The sequence below is a fragment of the Lathamus discolor genome, chromosome 4, assembly GCF_037157495.1.
Source record: "Lathamus discolor isolate bLatDis1 chromosome 4, bLatDis1.hap1, whole genome shotgun sequence".
In the NCBI taxonomy this organism is placed as follows: domain Eukaryota; kingdom Metazoa; phylum Chordata; class Aves; order Psittaciformes; family Psittacidae; genus Lathamus; species Lathamus discolor.
Window position 1 is genome coordinate 29,006,112 of NC_088887.1, and position 14,723 is coordinate 29,020,834.

At 41.7% G+C, this 14,723-nt stretch overlaps 1 protein-coding gene across 1 annotated transcript; it reads left to right on the forward strand.

Annotated features, from left to right (window-relative positions):
• Positions 1 to 1,229: 1,229 nt before the first annotated feature.
• Positions 1,230 to 14,348, forward strand: LOC136013368 (heat shock factor protein 5-like). The gene is made up of 7 exons (XM_065677126.1): positions 1,230 to 1,235; positions 1,367 to 1,898; positions 2,633 to 3,001; positions 4,575 to 4,669; positions 6,380 to 6,739; positions 6,825 to 6,966; positions 14,281 to 14,348. Exons 1-7 carry the CDS (start codon positions 1,230 to 1,232, stop codon positions 14,346 to 14,348), a joined length of 1,572 nt encoding a protein of 523 aa, XP_065533198.1.
• The last annotated feature ends 375 nt before the right edge of the window (positions 14,349 to 14,723 follow it).

Sequence of the window (14,723 nt, forward strand, 5' to 3'; positions counted from 1 at the left end):
TTATGGGGCGTCTGAGAGTGCTGCCCTGTGTGGTCGGACAGAGGTGTAGGTTTAGGTGGCTAAGCAAAGGTGGATTGCCATGTTGGTGTCACTGTTGCGGAAGGCACCACGTTTACATGATGCCCAGCACCAGCTTTCTGTTTGTTAGTATATTCTTCACATCAGGATTTGGACGTTCAAACTTTGAGAGCTGTTTTAGTGGGTCAACAGAGAGTGCTGTTCAGTGAGGCTTTAGGATGGAGTTTTAGGTGTGTATGTAAGTGAGGATATCCATGCTGGGGGCACTGTTCCGGACCGTATGGAGCACGTGCAGTTCTTTCTTTTCTGAAACATTAGCCTTAGGAACAGGATCTAGACAGTCACACTTCGGAGCTTGGTTCTGTGGCACTTGAGAGAGCACTCCATGTAGGCAGTACACATGCAATCCTATGTGGTTAAGCAAGAGTGGATTCCCATGTTGGGAGCATTGTCCTGCCGGTCTCCCTGTGTAGGTGCTGCTCAGCAGCTGCGTTCTGTGCTGGCGCTACGTGCTTGGGAACAGCGGCTGGATGTTCGCACTGTGGAGCCGAGCTCCAGCCCAGCAGAGTGATGCAGCAGAGGGTCAGTACGGCAGTGGTGCTTAAGGTGGCAAGGCAAGGGCGGATTACCGTGCTGGGGGCACCTTTCCGGAGGTCTCCATGTGGAGGAATTCGGTTGATTTTTCCGTAAATGCTCATAAAGCCCACTGGATTATTTGTGGTGGTCTTCAGCTGCAGAATGAGCAGTGAGAAGAGTGGGAGCAGTGCGCTCACAAGTGGGCTTTGTTCCCCTTAGCAGGCACCAGAAGGTTCTCTGAAGCGGCTGATTGCTGTGGGACAGTCGGGCTCGGAGGGGAAGGTGTGCAGGGAGCTGGGTTCACTCTGCTGTGTTTTCCGGAGAGGGAAAGCATGAGTTGAGTCTGGCTTTGCTTCGGGAAGAAAGCAGCTTTGGTTCTGTCGGAGCGCTGCGGTCTGCTGATGTCCAGCGGGCAGCGCGGGCTGAAGCCGGCCGCGGGCCGGTGTCGCTCCCCCGGCGCGGGCCGATGGGGCCGGGCGGTGCCCGGCGGCCGGTGGAGCGCGAGCGGCCGGGGCGTCCGTTGTCGGGGAGCGCCATGGAGGGCCAGCGGCTGCCCGGCGCTGTCAACCCCAGCCACTTCCCGGCCAAGCTCTGGCAGCTGGTGAACAGCCCGCGCTGCGGCTCCGTGCGCTGGGATGCCCGTGGCGAGGGGCTGCTCATCGACCGGCGGCTCTTCGAGCGGGAGCTGCTGGGCGCGGAGCCGGCCGGCGAGGGGGCGGCGCTGGGCGCCGGCCTCTTCAAAACCAGGAACTTCGCCAGCTTCATCCGGCAGCTGAACCTGTACGGGTTCCGCAAGCTGGGGCCGGGGCCCGGGCCCCTGCGGGACCCGGCGGGGGGCGACGGCGGCGGCTCCGCCGGGCCGCTGCTGCACTTCCACAGCCCCCATTTCCGCCGCGACCGCCCCGAGCTCCTCGTGCGCCTCAAGCGCCTGACGAGGGCCAACAAGGCGAAGCTGGCGGCCGGCCCGGAGCTGCCCAGCCGCCCGCCCCAGCGCTCCCAGCGCCCGCCCTCGACGCTCGGCGAGGCTGCCAGGCCCGGTGAGCTGGGGTGGCCCCGGGCTGCGGGCCGAGAAGCGCTGGGGGCTGGGGGCTTCGTAGAGCGCCACCCCCGCAGGGAGCAGGGCTGCCGGACCTTGCTGCGGGAAAGCCGCTGCTGTTGGCGCAGGGAGATGTGCTGCCAGCAGGCACGGGGAGCGGGGCTCGCGTGTGCTTCAGTCTGCCCCTCGGCTGCAAGACGGCCTCTGTCGGGGGCTGCAGTGAGAGCCCCCTCACCCCGTCTCTGTGGAGCGGGCACGGCCCTGCCAGGTGAACGTTACTGCTCCTTGAGGGGCTGCTCCAAGAGCTGTCATTAAATCTGCGTGAAGCGATGGGTAACGCTGTGAGGGCAGGTAACGCTTCGTGAAACAGTAACTGACTGAGAGAGGAAACCGGGGAAGATTAAAGGGAATGTCTTGGGAGTAACAAAACAGCAAAGTCTGAGCTTTTTGAGACTCAACTGCACCGGGTGAGCTACCTGAAAAAAGCTGGCTTTGGGTTTGTTTTCCTTGACAAACTGACGGACTTGTGATCAAGGGCTCTCAGAGGCACGTTTAGGATTTGGACGTTGCCCTTGCCTTGGCTGCCCGTGTGCTGTCATCACTGGAGCTTGGTAGAGCCGTGCTTCACGATTCCCCTTTTATTTCAACTCGCTGCCTGCTGTAACGCGCAGCACTTCCTAAATGACTTGTGCCCGTTTAGTCAGCTCCTGCCCGTTTTGGTTCATAATAGCACATTTCTAGGCAGCGATCCCTTGCTCCTGAGGGCTTCAGGAGACTGAATGCTCCAGAGATGTCCGTGTGTTGGCCCAGCACTGATGTTCCTGTGTGTTCAGGTGGTAGTGCTACAGCAGTTACTGTTAGAATAGAGTCTGTAGTTGGATTAAGAACATTGGAGCAAAGGTGGTCTTCCCAGGGAACATTGTGGAGCCTTGGCTCCTCATCCTGCCTTTCAGGGCTAGTGAAAACTCCTTCCCTTAGTCCTTGTTTACCTTTGTTTTGCAGGACTGGTGACTGCAGGACAGGCTCCTCAACCTTGCCGTCCACCCAGCTTCTTCCCCTACTCCAACAGAGCGGCCTCCTGCCTGTACCCCCCTGCTTTCCAGGCAGCGACTTCCCAGCAGCGCCCAGTCCCTTCCAGACCGTGGCAGGGTTCTGTTGGGTCGCTGCCAGGGCACGGGGCTTCCGCAGCTTTCCCAGGCCCAGGGGCTCCCTTTCCCGTCCTCCACCGCTGTTCCACCGAGGTCACGTACACGCTCCACACCGTGTGCTCGCTTCTGCCGCTTCAGCGAGGGGCTCCAGCTGCTGCTTCCCTTCCAGAACCCGGCAGCTGCGCGTCTCCAGGGCAGTGCTTGCCAGGCCCGGATCCAACACGTACGGCAAAAGTTCTCCCCTTGCTGCTCGAGAAGTTACCGCAAAGTGATGCATGAAATGTTTTTCCCCAGTGCTCTGTCACTGGGTGTGTACCTGACGTGCGTGCTTGCGCTGAGATGTGTGTTCCCTGTCCGTTACTTGCTACCAGCCGGGGACAGAATGTGCTTTAGCTGCTCCTTTCTTCTGGCTCTGATGAGATGAACTGTATCAGAGACAGAAGAGCTTAGAAATGCCTTCTCTGCAATGAGCAGGGAAGGACAACAGTGTGTGGGTGAAGCAGGTGGGTGTGGAATCTTCATTCACCTGGAAGACTTGAAGTACTACAAATGAATTGGCCCCTTTCCCTTTGCCGGCCGAGCCCATCAGTGGGGCTTCCACAGGTGCAGTTTTTCTTGCTGTTAGATCAGGCACTGCTGCAGCTGGCAAAAACCCCCAAGAAAAGGTGTTGTGAGTGCAAACCCTTCTTTTTGTGCACCATTCTTCACTTCAGACCCGTTCAGAACTGGTCACCAGTCTGGGCTGCTACACAGTTATGTTTGTTCTCCTCCCCTTGATGTACAGGCATTACAGCGCGTTTGATTCACGAGTTGCTTCCGCTGTAAGCTCTACAAAGTGCAAGAGTTGTGCAATTTCTACTTTACTTGTAGCTTCTTACAGCCTGTGATCTGGACATCATGTTTTACACTTGCCTCCTGTTTCACAAGCACTTTTCCCCTTTGGGTTTTTCCTTTTCCTCTCTTAGAAACTAGGCTCTTTGTACTGCGTGCTTGTTTCCTTAGGATGACTCCAGCAGGTTACAGCCCATCTCTCCTTTGCTCTCTTGCACTGCTTTTACCGTAGCCCTTTAAGTTTCTTTGGTGGATTTCTTGGGTTTGTCCACATCCTTTGGCGTTCCCAGGGAGTGAAGCGCAGGTATCCTTAGATTTTTGGCACTGCGCGGAACTGTAATATGTTTGCAGGTCACAGACTGTTCTTCTGAAAGATGCCCAGATTTCATCCTAAGTAAGGTTGCTGAGAATGAGCTTTTGAAGTAACAGGAGTCAGACACGTGCCTCGTGCTGCTGTGGAAGGATGTCCACTAGCTCGCTCCATGTTGTTTAGCTCTTGTGTATGTTGCTCCAAACTGGACAAGAGTTCACAGATTTCGTATGACAAAGGGCACTAGGTTTAGGTACTCAAATCCATATCGGTTATCGTAGCAACTGTCTCGTGAGGAATCCCGCGGAGGTGCCAGGCATGGCAAAGAAACGGGTCTGATCACGTGGCCGTCTCAAGTCACACACAGCCATATCAAAAAGGTGGTATTTAGATAGAGAAGAGTGAATACGAAGTTTCTGTGTGTGTGTGTGTTGGTTAATTCTACAACACGTATGTTTGATTTGTGTCTCCATACTTCAGAAGAAATATGTTTTAAGGTGGAGAGCTCAGTCTCTCAGTCAGTGGGGAGGTCATAATCCCTTTCAGGGAGTTATCTTACGGAGTGGTTACTGCAGTGTTTAATACAAGTAGGCAACAGAACCGTGCACACTGGGCACCGGTTCTGGCATCTGATCCCTGTGTTTGAATTTTGCAGGCACCCTGCAGTGTTTGCCCCCTGCCCAGGGAGGGCCTCTGACTGTCAGCGCCAGAGCTGCAGCTGCGGCGTCCACCGACTGCGGCTTTGTGCAGGTGAGTGCAGCGCACAGAGAGCAGGGGGAAGGGAGGAGACCCCGTGCATGGACCGCAGGGTTCTGGGCTTGCGGCAGGAAGGAGAGGACTTTGGGACTGGATCTGCTTTAGAAAGGGAAAGTAACGTGGTCTGCCAATGCCCATTCCAAAGCACCGCTTTGAAACATGAAAGGGGCAGTGCTGTAATGCAGGTAAGGTTTCAGGGCAGCGGCATAGTGGGTGTCCTCATCGGCGGAGGGTTTTTTCCCATAAAAGTGTTATGTTTGACTTCACCATAATTCGCTTTACTTCCTGAGTCTCCATTTGTCTTTGAAGAAAGCCCTTGCCTGCACAAAATGGGATTCTTTAATGTTATGATACTGGGAATCAGCTCCACTTCTGTGCCCCAGACAGCTTGTGGCAGTCCTGAGTTTCATTGGATGCATGAGAAGAACCAAGCTGACTTTTGGAATTGGCCCCAGCTCAGAGATACCCTATCTAGGAGAGCTCCAGTGCTTCCTGTCAAGGCTTTCTAGAATTCTGGTGGAAATTGCCCCTCATTGCGTGGCCTGGCTTATCCAGTAGCAAAAGAACCTCAGTAAAAATGCCAGGGCTTCCTTTCGCGGTCCAGCAGCATGGAGATGCTTTTTTTCCTCACAGGGGATAAGCAAAGCAAGCTCTGCTGGTGTGTGCTGAAAAAGGGTTGACCTGTGCAAGCCTGATCGTCCAGTTTCTTGTCTTGCAAATACCGACCTTTTGTCCTTTTTGTGTGTTTTTCTATTTTAATATGAGCTTACCCGAGCTGGGGAGGTTATGGCCAGGGTAACGTTGCTGTGAGGCTAGAAATAGCCAACAGCCAGTCGTGCCATCGATAGGCTGGTGTTTGTTTTCCACACGGTGCATCTTTGTCCTCTCACTTCCATTGTGAGCTGCTTTTCCCTCCAGCACATGAGGATCAGTGTGAGTGATGGGAAGTCACAGTCACGTCAGTTCCGATGTCAGAAGCCTGAGATCAGTGTCTGGGATAGCACATGGTCCCAAAGGAGTCGTCAGGGGGTGGTGGTGTGTCTAGATTGAAAGGTAATAGAAATACACGGTCAAAAGGGTCTTCCTTGGAGAAGCAAGTCCCATGGAGTCAGAAGAGATGGACTGGTTACTTAACCAGTAAGTGTCTTGGTAGCTTCCTGGTTAACCGCTTCCTGGTTAGCGGTTGCTTGGATTGTGCAGCCGCAGCCAGGGAACTGCCAGTCAAAAGGTGCTGCTGCATCTGGGCAGAGGTCCCCTGCGTGTGAGTAGCCCAAAGGCAAGCAGGGGTGTAAGCCAGTGGTGCCAGGTCAGTGCCTGGCTGCCTCTGAGCAGGACAACAGGAGCAGTGTGCAGAAGGGATCAAAGGGGCTTGAGATTTCCGAGCCTTAGTGTAGCCTCGATCACTTCTCCGGGAGCAGGGTGGCAGGGGCTGTGCAGGTGGTACAGAAGACAGTGCTTTGGCTGTGGATCTCACTGAGCTCTGGCCAAGAATCAGTTTACCTCGTGTGTGCTCTGGGGCAGACACTTCCCCGAGGTCCTGCTGAGGGATGCAGCCAGCTACAGCCTTGATCATCCTGCCCTGCTTGTGTCCTCATCATCAGTAAGCACTTGCACGGTCCTCAGCAGCAGTAAAATCCGTCAGCCCTGACTGAAAATAGTTGTGATTTTTGGATCTAGCAATTCCCTGTATTTTGTTTCTCGCAGAGTCCTGACGTGCAGCCACCTTCTGCAGCTGAATGCCCGCCCTCTGATGGGGCACATCATGCATCTGAGGGCGAGGAGAAGTTGCCGGAATTCAGCTACGAAGATGTGTTGGAGATTTTCAATGAGATGTGTGCATCACGCAGCGCTGATGTAGTGACACCGGAGCCTGCGGAAAGCTGGGATGGAGAGCTGCTTGAAAGCTACCTCAATGCGGCCATAGAAAGCGCCACTGCTGCTGAAACGGCGCAAGACTCTGTGACCACACAGGGAGCCCCTGAAGAACAGGGAGAAGGACTGGATCACACCCTAGCTCACCAGTCCGAAATGGCTATTGTGGAAGCACTGTTCAGTGCAGAGCACGTAAGGGCTAAATGGAGGTAAAACTCCGAGGGAAACTATCGCGTGATCTTTGGGTTTATTTCATTTTTGGTGTGTTTTTTCAAAGGAGAATGCGAGTGTAGAATGTGGATCTCTGGCAGAAGAGAGAGAGCTGCCATCAGGAACCGAGGCGGCGAAGAATGCTGCAGAAGAGCCAGGATCCCCTGCAAAACATCAGTGCAGGAAGAGAAGACAGAGCTCACAGCAGGGTAAGTCCCTGGTAAGAGATCCTCCGTTTGTTAGAGGTGGCCAAGACAGCTGCTCTGAAACTCTTCCAGGAAGGGGAGATCACAAGAGCTGAGTTACTGTCTGCAGTGTAAGTACCTCACTGGGCCTTCAGTTCAACCATTACACTCGTACAGGCTCTTAGCGTACTTCCCGACAGGCTTCTATAGATAAGCTGGTGCTGAGGACTCCTGGGGGGAGAAGGGAATAAATTCTATCAGTCAGGAAAAGCTGAAGCTGCGGGAGTTGGGTCAGAGCCCTGCACGGCACAGTGCACAACACTGAGATGCAGGCTGCGGGTATGCTTGCTGGAGGGTGAGAGTGCCACAAAGGGAGCACTGATCAATGAGGTGACCGTTGAAGTAAGAGGGGAAAAGCCCCGCACGCTGCCGAAGTGAGTGCACGAGTCCAGCCTTTCTGGCTCAGCTCACTAAAGACGTTTCAGAGCAGCCTGCTGGTACGTGTGCTGAAACACAGGAGAAAAGCACCCTCAGATTCCCAAGTGGCAGGCCGCCTTTGGCCAGGTCGGACTGTCCCCGATGGCAGCACAGTTGCTGTGCCTGCTGCCAGGTGAGCCGTAGGCAAGGCCTGATGCTTCCTGGGTGTCGTTTGCTTCCTAGACCCCCACGAGCCGGAAGGTGGAGCCTGTAAGCGGGGCTGCTTCTGGATGAAGACACCGGAGTGAGGAGCGGTGAACACGTGGAGCAGCTGCCGGCTGGTTCCCTCCTGCGAGTGCGGCAGCAGCGCTGGGCACGGAACTGGGGCCTGGGTTCAGCGTCACGCCTCTTCTGTTTCCGGACATTGAAGTTGCTGATAGCTTTAGTCATCAATTTGTGTGTTACTGATGGCTTTAGTCATCAGCTTGTGTGTTATTGATAGCTTTATTCATCAATTTAGGTGTTATTGATAGCTTTATTCCTAAATTTGTGTGGTGTTTATAGCTTTATTCCTAAATTTGTGTGGTGTTTATAGCTTTATTCATAAATTTGTATGGTATTTATAGCTTTATTGATAAATTTATGTTTTATTTACAGCTTTCTTCATAAATTTTGTTTGTTATTGATAGCTGTATTTATAAATTTGTGTGGTATTTATAGCTTTATTATATATTTTATATTATTTATAGCTGTATTAATAAATTTATAGGTTATTTATAGCTTTACTGATAAATATATGTTATTTATAGCTTTATTAATAAATTAGTATGTTTATAGCTTTATATATTGGTGTTATTGATAGCTGTATTTATAGATTTGTGTGGTATTTATAGCTTTATCAATATATTTTATATTATTTATAGCTGTATGAATAAATTTATAGGTTATGTATAGCTTTCCTGATAAATATATGTTATTTATAGCTTTATTAATAAATTAGTATGTTTATAGCTTTATATATTGATGTTATTGATAGCTGTATTTATAATTTTTTGTGGTATTTATAGCTTTATTAATATATTTTATATTATTTATAGCTGTATTAATAAATTTATAGGTTATTTACAGCTTTACTGATAAATATATGTTATTTATAGCTTTATTAATAAATTAGTATGTTTATAGCTTTATATATTGGTGTTATTGATAGCTGTATTTATAAATTTGTGTGGTATTTATAGCTTTATTAATATATTTTATATTATTTATAGCTGTATTAATAAATTTATAGGTTATTTATAGCTTTACTGATAAATATATGTTATTTATAGCTTTATTAATAAATTAGTATGTTTATAGCTTTATATATTGATGTTATTGATAGCTGTATTTATAGATTTGTGTGGTATTTATAGCTTTATCAATATATTTTATATTATTTATAGCTGTATGAATAAATTTATAGGTTATGTATAGCTTTCCTGATAAATATATGTTATTTATAGCTTTATTAATAAATTAGTATGTTTATAGCTTTATATATTGATGTTATTGATAGCTGTATTTATAGATTTGTGTGGTATTTATAGCTTTATCAATATATTTTATATTATTTATAGCTGTATGAATAAATTTATATGTTATTTATAGCTTTTCTGATAAATATATGTTATTTATAGCTTTATTAATAAATTAGTATGTTTATAGCTTTATATATTGATGTTATTGATAGCTGTATTTATAGATTTGTGTGGTATTTATAGCTTTATTAATATATTTTATATTATTTATAGCTGTATTAATAAATGTATAGGTTATTTATAGCTTTACTGATAAATATATGTCATTTTTAGCTTTATTATTAAATTAGTATGTTTATAGCTTTATATATTGATGTTATTGATAGCTGTATTTTTAAATTTGTGTGGTATTTATAGCTTTATTAATATATTTTATATTATTTATAGCTGTAGTAATAAATTTATATGTTATTTATAGCTTTACTGATAAATATATGTTATTTATAGCTTTATTAATAAATTTGTATGTTTATAGCTTTATATATTGATGTTATTGATAGCTGTATTTATAAATTTTTATGTTATAGCTTTATTAAGATATATATATTTATATATAAAATATATATAAATATGTTATAGCTTTATTAATACTTTTATATGTTATTTATAGCTTTCTTCATAAATTCGTTATTATAGCTTTATTAATAAATTTATTTGTTATAGCTTTCTTCATAAATTTGTATGTTATTTATAGCTTTATTTCTAAATTGATATGTTTCTTATAGCTTTATTAATAAATCTAAGTTATTTATAGCTGTATTAATTAATTTGTGTGTAATTTATAGGTTTAATTTAAATTTGTTATTCATAGCTTTCTTCATAAATTCGTATGTTATTTACATCTATATTAATAAATTTGTATGTTATTTATAGCTTTATTAATAAATTTCTATGGTATTTATAGCCTTATTAATAAATTTGTTATGTATAGCTTTATTATTAAATTTGTGCTATTTATAGCTTTTTAAATAAATGCATCTGTTATTTATAGCTTTCTTCATTAATTTGTGTGTAATTTATAGCTTTCTTCATTAATTTGTATGTTATTTACATCTTTATTAATAAATTTGTATGTTATTTATAGCTTTATTAATAAATTTGTGTCATTTATAGCCTTATTAATAAATTTGTTATAGCTTTTTCATAAATTCATCTGTTATTCATAGCTTTATTAATAACTTTGTATGTCATTTTTAACGTTATTAATAAATCTATGTTATTTATAGCTTTATTATTAAATTTGTGTTATTTATAGCTATTTAAATAAATGCATCTGTTATTTATAGCTTTCTTCATTAATTTGTGTGTAATTTATAGGTTTATTAATAAATTTATATGTTATGGCTTTCTTAATAAATTTGTATGTTATTTATAGCTTTCTTCATTAATTTGTAATTTGTAGGTTTATTAATAAATATATGTTATTTATAGCTTTATTAATAAATTAGTATGTTTATAGCTTTATATATTGATGTTATTGATAGCTGTATTTATAAATTTGTATGTTATAGCTTTATTAAGAAATATATATTTATATATAAAATATATATAAGTTATAGCTTTATTAATACTTTTGTATGTTATTTATAGCTTTCTTCATAAATTCGTTATTATAGCCTTATTAATAAATTTATTTATAGCTTTATTATTAAATTTGTTTTATTTATAGCTTTATTTGTAAATATATATGTTACAGCTTTATTAATAAATTTCTATGTTATTTATAGCCTTATTAATAAATTTATTTATAGCTTTATTATTTAATTTGTGTTATATATAGCTTTATTTGTAAATATATATGTTATAGCTTTATTAATAAATTTCTGTTATTTATAGCCTTATTAATATATTTGTTATTTATAGCTTTATTATTAAATTTGTGTTATTTATATCTTTTTTAATAAATGCATCTGTTATTTATAGCTTTCTTCATTAATTTGTGTGTAATTTATAGGTTTATTAATAAATTTGTATGTTATTTATAGCTTTCTTCATAAATTTATATGTTATGGCTTTCTTAAGAAATTTGTATGTTACTTATAGCTTTATTAATAAATTTCTGTTATAGCTTTTTTCGTAAATTCATCTGTTATTCATAGCTTTATTAATAACTTTGTCATTTATAGCTTTATTACTCTGTTATGTAGAGCTTTCTTCATAAATTTGTATGTTATTTATAGCTTTATTAATAAATCGATGTTATTTATAGCTTTCTTCCTAAGTTTGTGTGTTATTTAGAGCTTTATTAATAAATTTGGATGTTACTTATAGCTTTCTTAGTAAATTTGTTATTTACATCATTATTGTTATTATATTATTTATAATATGTATGTAAATTATATAAATAGATATAACACAAATTCATATGTTATTTATAGCTTTATTTGTAAATATATATGTTACAGCTTTAGTAATAAATTCCTATGTTATTTATAGCCTTATTAATAAATTTATTTATAGCTTTATTATTAAATTTGTGTTATTTATAGCTTTATTTGTAAATATATATGTTATAGCTTTATTATTAAATTTGTGTTCTTTATAGCTTTATTTGTAAATATATATGTTATAGCTTTATTAATATATTTCTATGTTATTTATAGGCTTATTACTAAATTTGTTGTTTATAGCTTTATTATTAAATTTGTTATAGCTTTTTAAATAAATGCATCTGTTATTTACAGCTTTCTTCATAAATTTGTATGTTATTTATAGCTTTATTACTAAATTTGTGTCATTTATAGCCTTATTAATAAATTTGTTATAGCTTTTTCATAAATTCATCTGTTACTCATAGCTTTATTAATAACTTTGTATGCTATTTATAGCTTTATTAATAAATTTGTGTCATTTATAGCTTTCTTCATAAATTTGTGTGTTATTTAGAGCTTTCTTCAGAAATTTGTATGTTATTTATAGCTTTATTATTAAATATGTGTTATTTATAGCTTTTTAAATAAATGCATCTGTTATTTATAGCTTTCTTCATTAATTTGTGTGTAATTTATAGGTTTATTAATAAATTTGTATGTTATTTATAGCTTAGTTAATAAATTTGTGTCATAGCCTTATTAATAAATTTGTTATAGCTTTTTCATAAATTCATCTGTTATTCATAGCTTTATTAATAACTTTGTACGTTATTTATAACTTTATTAATAAATCTGTTATTTATATAGCTTTCTTCATTAATTTGTGTGTAATTTATAGCTTTCTTCATTAATTTGTGTGTAATTTATAGGTTTATTAATAAATTTATATGTTATGGCTTTCTTAAGAAATTTGTATGTTATTTATAGCTTTATTAATAAATCTGCTATTTAGAGCTTTCTTCATAAATCTGTGTGTTATTTAGAGCTTTCTTCATAAATTTGTATGTTATTTATAGCTTCATCAATTCGTATGTTATTTACATCTTTATTAATAAATTTATGTTATAGCTTTCTTCATAAATTTGTTATTATAGCTTTATTAATAAATTTGTGTTATTTATAGCCTTATTAATAAATTTGTATGTTATTTATCGCTTTCTTCATAAATTCCAATGGTTTTTACATCTCTATTAATAAATTTCTATGTTATAGCTATCTTCAGAAATTTGTATGTTATTTCTAACTTTCTTCAATTTGTTATTTACATCTTTATTAATAAATTTCTATGTTATAGCTTTTTTCAGAAATGTGTATGTTATTTATAGCTTTATTAATAAATTTGTTATTTATAGCTTTCTTCATTAATTTGTAATTTATAGGTTTATTAATAAATTTGTTATTTATAGCTTTCTTAAATTTGTATGTTATTTACATCTTTATTAATAAATTTATATGTTATGGCTTTCTTCAGAAATTTGTATGTTATTTATAGCTTTATTAATAAATCTATGTTATTTATAGCTTTCTTTATAAATTTGTGTGTTATTTATAACTTTATTAATAAATTTGTGTTATAGCTTTTTTCATATATTTGTTATTTGTAGCTTTATTCATAGATTTGTATGTTATTTTAGCTTTATTAATAAATCTATGCTATTTAGAGCTTTCTTCATGAATTTGTGTGTTATTTAGGGCTTTATTAATAAATGTTTATGTTATTCATAGCTTTCTTAGTAAATTTATTGTTATTTATAACATTCGCGATGTTTGTAGTGATAATAAATCTTATGGTTTAAAGAGCCGTGTTTGTGTCTTGTTGTTAAGAATAGTGCTGACATCTTTGTACTAGACACTGTCAGTCTGGTCTGTGCTCTCAGCATTGCCGTCCCCCCTGGACTTTGCAGTCCACGTTGTGGGAACTATTAATAACTGTACCTCCTGCTTTTTCTCCTCGGAGGACCAACCTATGGGGGAGACGTCCCCCCACACCTTCCACCTCCCCGCCAGGCTCTTTACGGTAGCATTTCAGAATTTCAGACACTTCAAATGTCCTTTGAATACCCATGAAACCAACCTGCTCCTCTGCTGGGAGCCAGCGTGTTGCTGCGTATGGTTCAGGTCTTGCTTAAGGGTGAACAAGGATGTGAGCATACCCCCAGACATCTTCCCCGAGGCTGTACAGTTACGGGAGCAGGGGGTGTGGGATGCTATGGGCAGGTACCTAGGCCAGGGGCCCCTGCAATGCTGTGGAACTTCACCCCTGAACAAGTGCAAGATCCAGGAGAACTACTCCATTGGCTGGGAAAAGCATCGTCCTGGCGGTACCAGAGAGGCCAAATCAGCACAACGTGCTGGGGCCTGCCCCATGCCCACAGAGCCCTGCTCAGCACTATCCAGCACCCTCAAGGAGAAAAGGTCCCTGGATCTCATGGCAAAGCAGCAGGCAGTGCTTCTACTCCAACCCCAGCAACCAGCACTGCGGCTGCTGCAGCCTCAGCAGCAGCACTCCAGCCATTCCAGCCGGGGTGACGGGTACTGGCACACGCAGGCACAGCCCAGAAGCCCATCAGGCATTGCGGAAGGTGGGAAGGAGCTGGTGGGCTTTGCAGAATCCTGACTGTGGCAATGTCCGCAGAAGCCCCTGTGCTCCCTCAGCAGCAGTGCCGGGACAGGAGCTGTTGCTGGGCCTCCCCTGCCCTTGGCAAGCACAGCCCCAGCCCCAGCAACACTCGGGAGCTGCGCTTCCTGAACCAAATAATGCTGCTTCCAGCTCTGTGCCCGTGTACAAAGAGCCCAGGATCGGGTCACTGCTGAAACCCAGCTGGGAACTCAGCACCAGCAGCCACTTGCTCAGCACCCGGGCGGGATGGGGAGGAGAATGGGAACAACGTAAAACCCGCAGGTGGAGATGAGAACAGGTCAGGAACCGAAATCAAGAACACTGTAATATTCGTGTTATTGCTATTCAGAGAATGGAAACAACAAGCGGAGAGATATGGAACCAGAAATCGAAAAAGACACCAGGAGCCAGCAGTGACGCCCAATACAGTTGCTCAGCACCCGCTGAGCGTCACCCAGCCCGACCCAAGCAGCAACCCATCCCTTCTGGGTGACCTGCCCTGGTTTCTATGGCCTGAGGTGTCATGGGCGCACTGGGCTGCAAAGCATTTCTACTAGCGAGTATGATGTATAAATTGGTATACATTAAAATAACATCTGTTCGACAATAATTATAATTACACGATATAGCTTATTACAAAAATAAGTGAGGCTTAGAGTTGGGGTCAGGAATAAGGGTTTTGCTCAGGGATAGGGTTTAGGGTTAGGGGTTAGGTTTTGATTTAAGCCACAGCATCACAGCAGGGAGGGGACAAGGACATGAGGAGTTTGAGGAATCCCAATAGAGTTTTGG

What these genes read in the sequence shown, in the direction of transcription:
- LOC136013368 (XM_065677126.1), top strand. An exon ending in CACTGTTCAGTGCAGAGCAC is followed by an intron (nt 6,740 to 6,824) that starts GTAAGGGCTAAA and finishes GTTTTTTCAAAG; the next exon opens with GAGAATGCGAGTGTAGAATG. An exon ending in AAGACAGAGCTCACAGCAGG is followed by an intron (nt 6,967 to 14,280) that starts GTAAGTCCCTGG and finishes ATTGCTATTCAG; the next exon opens with AGAATGGAAACAACAAGCGG.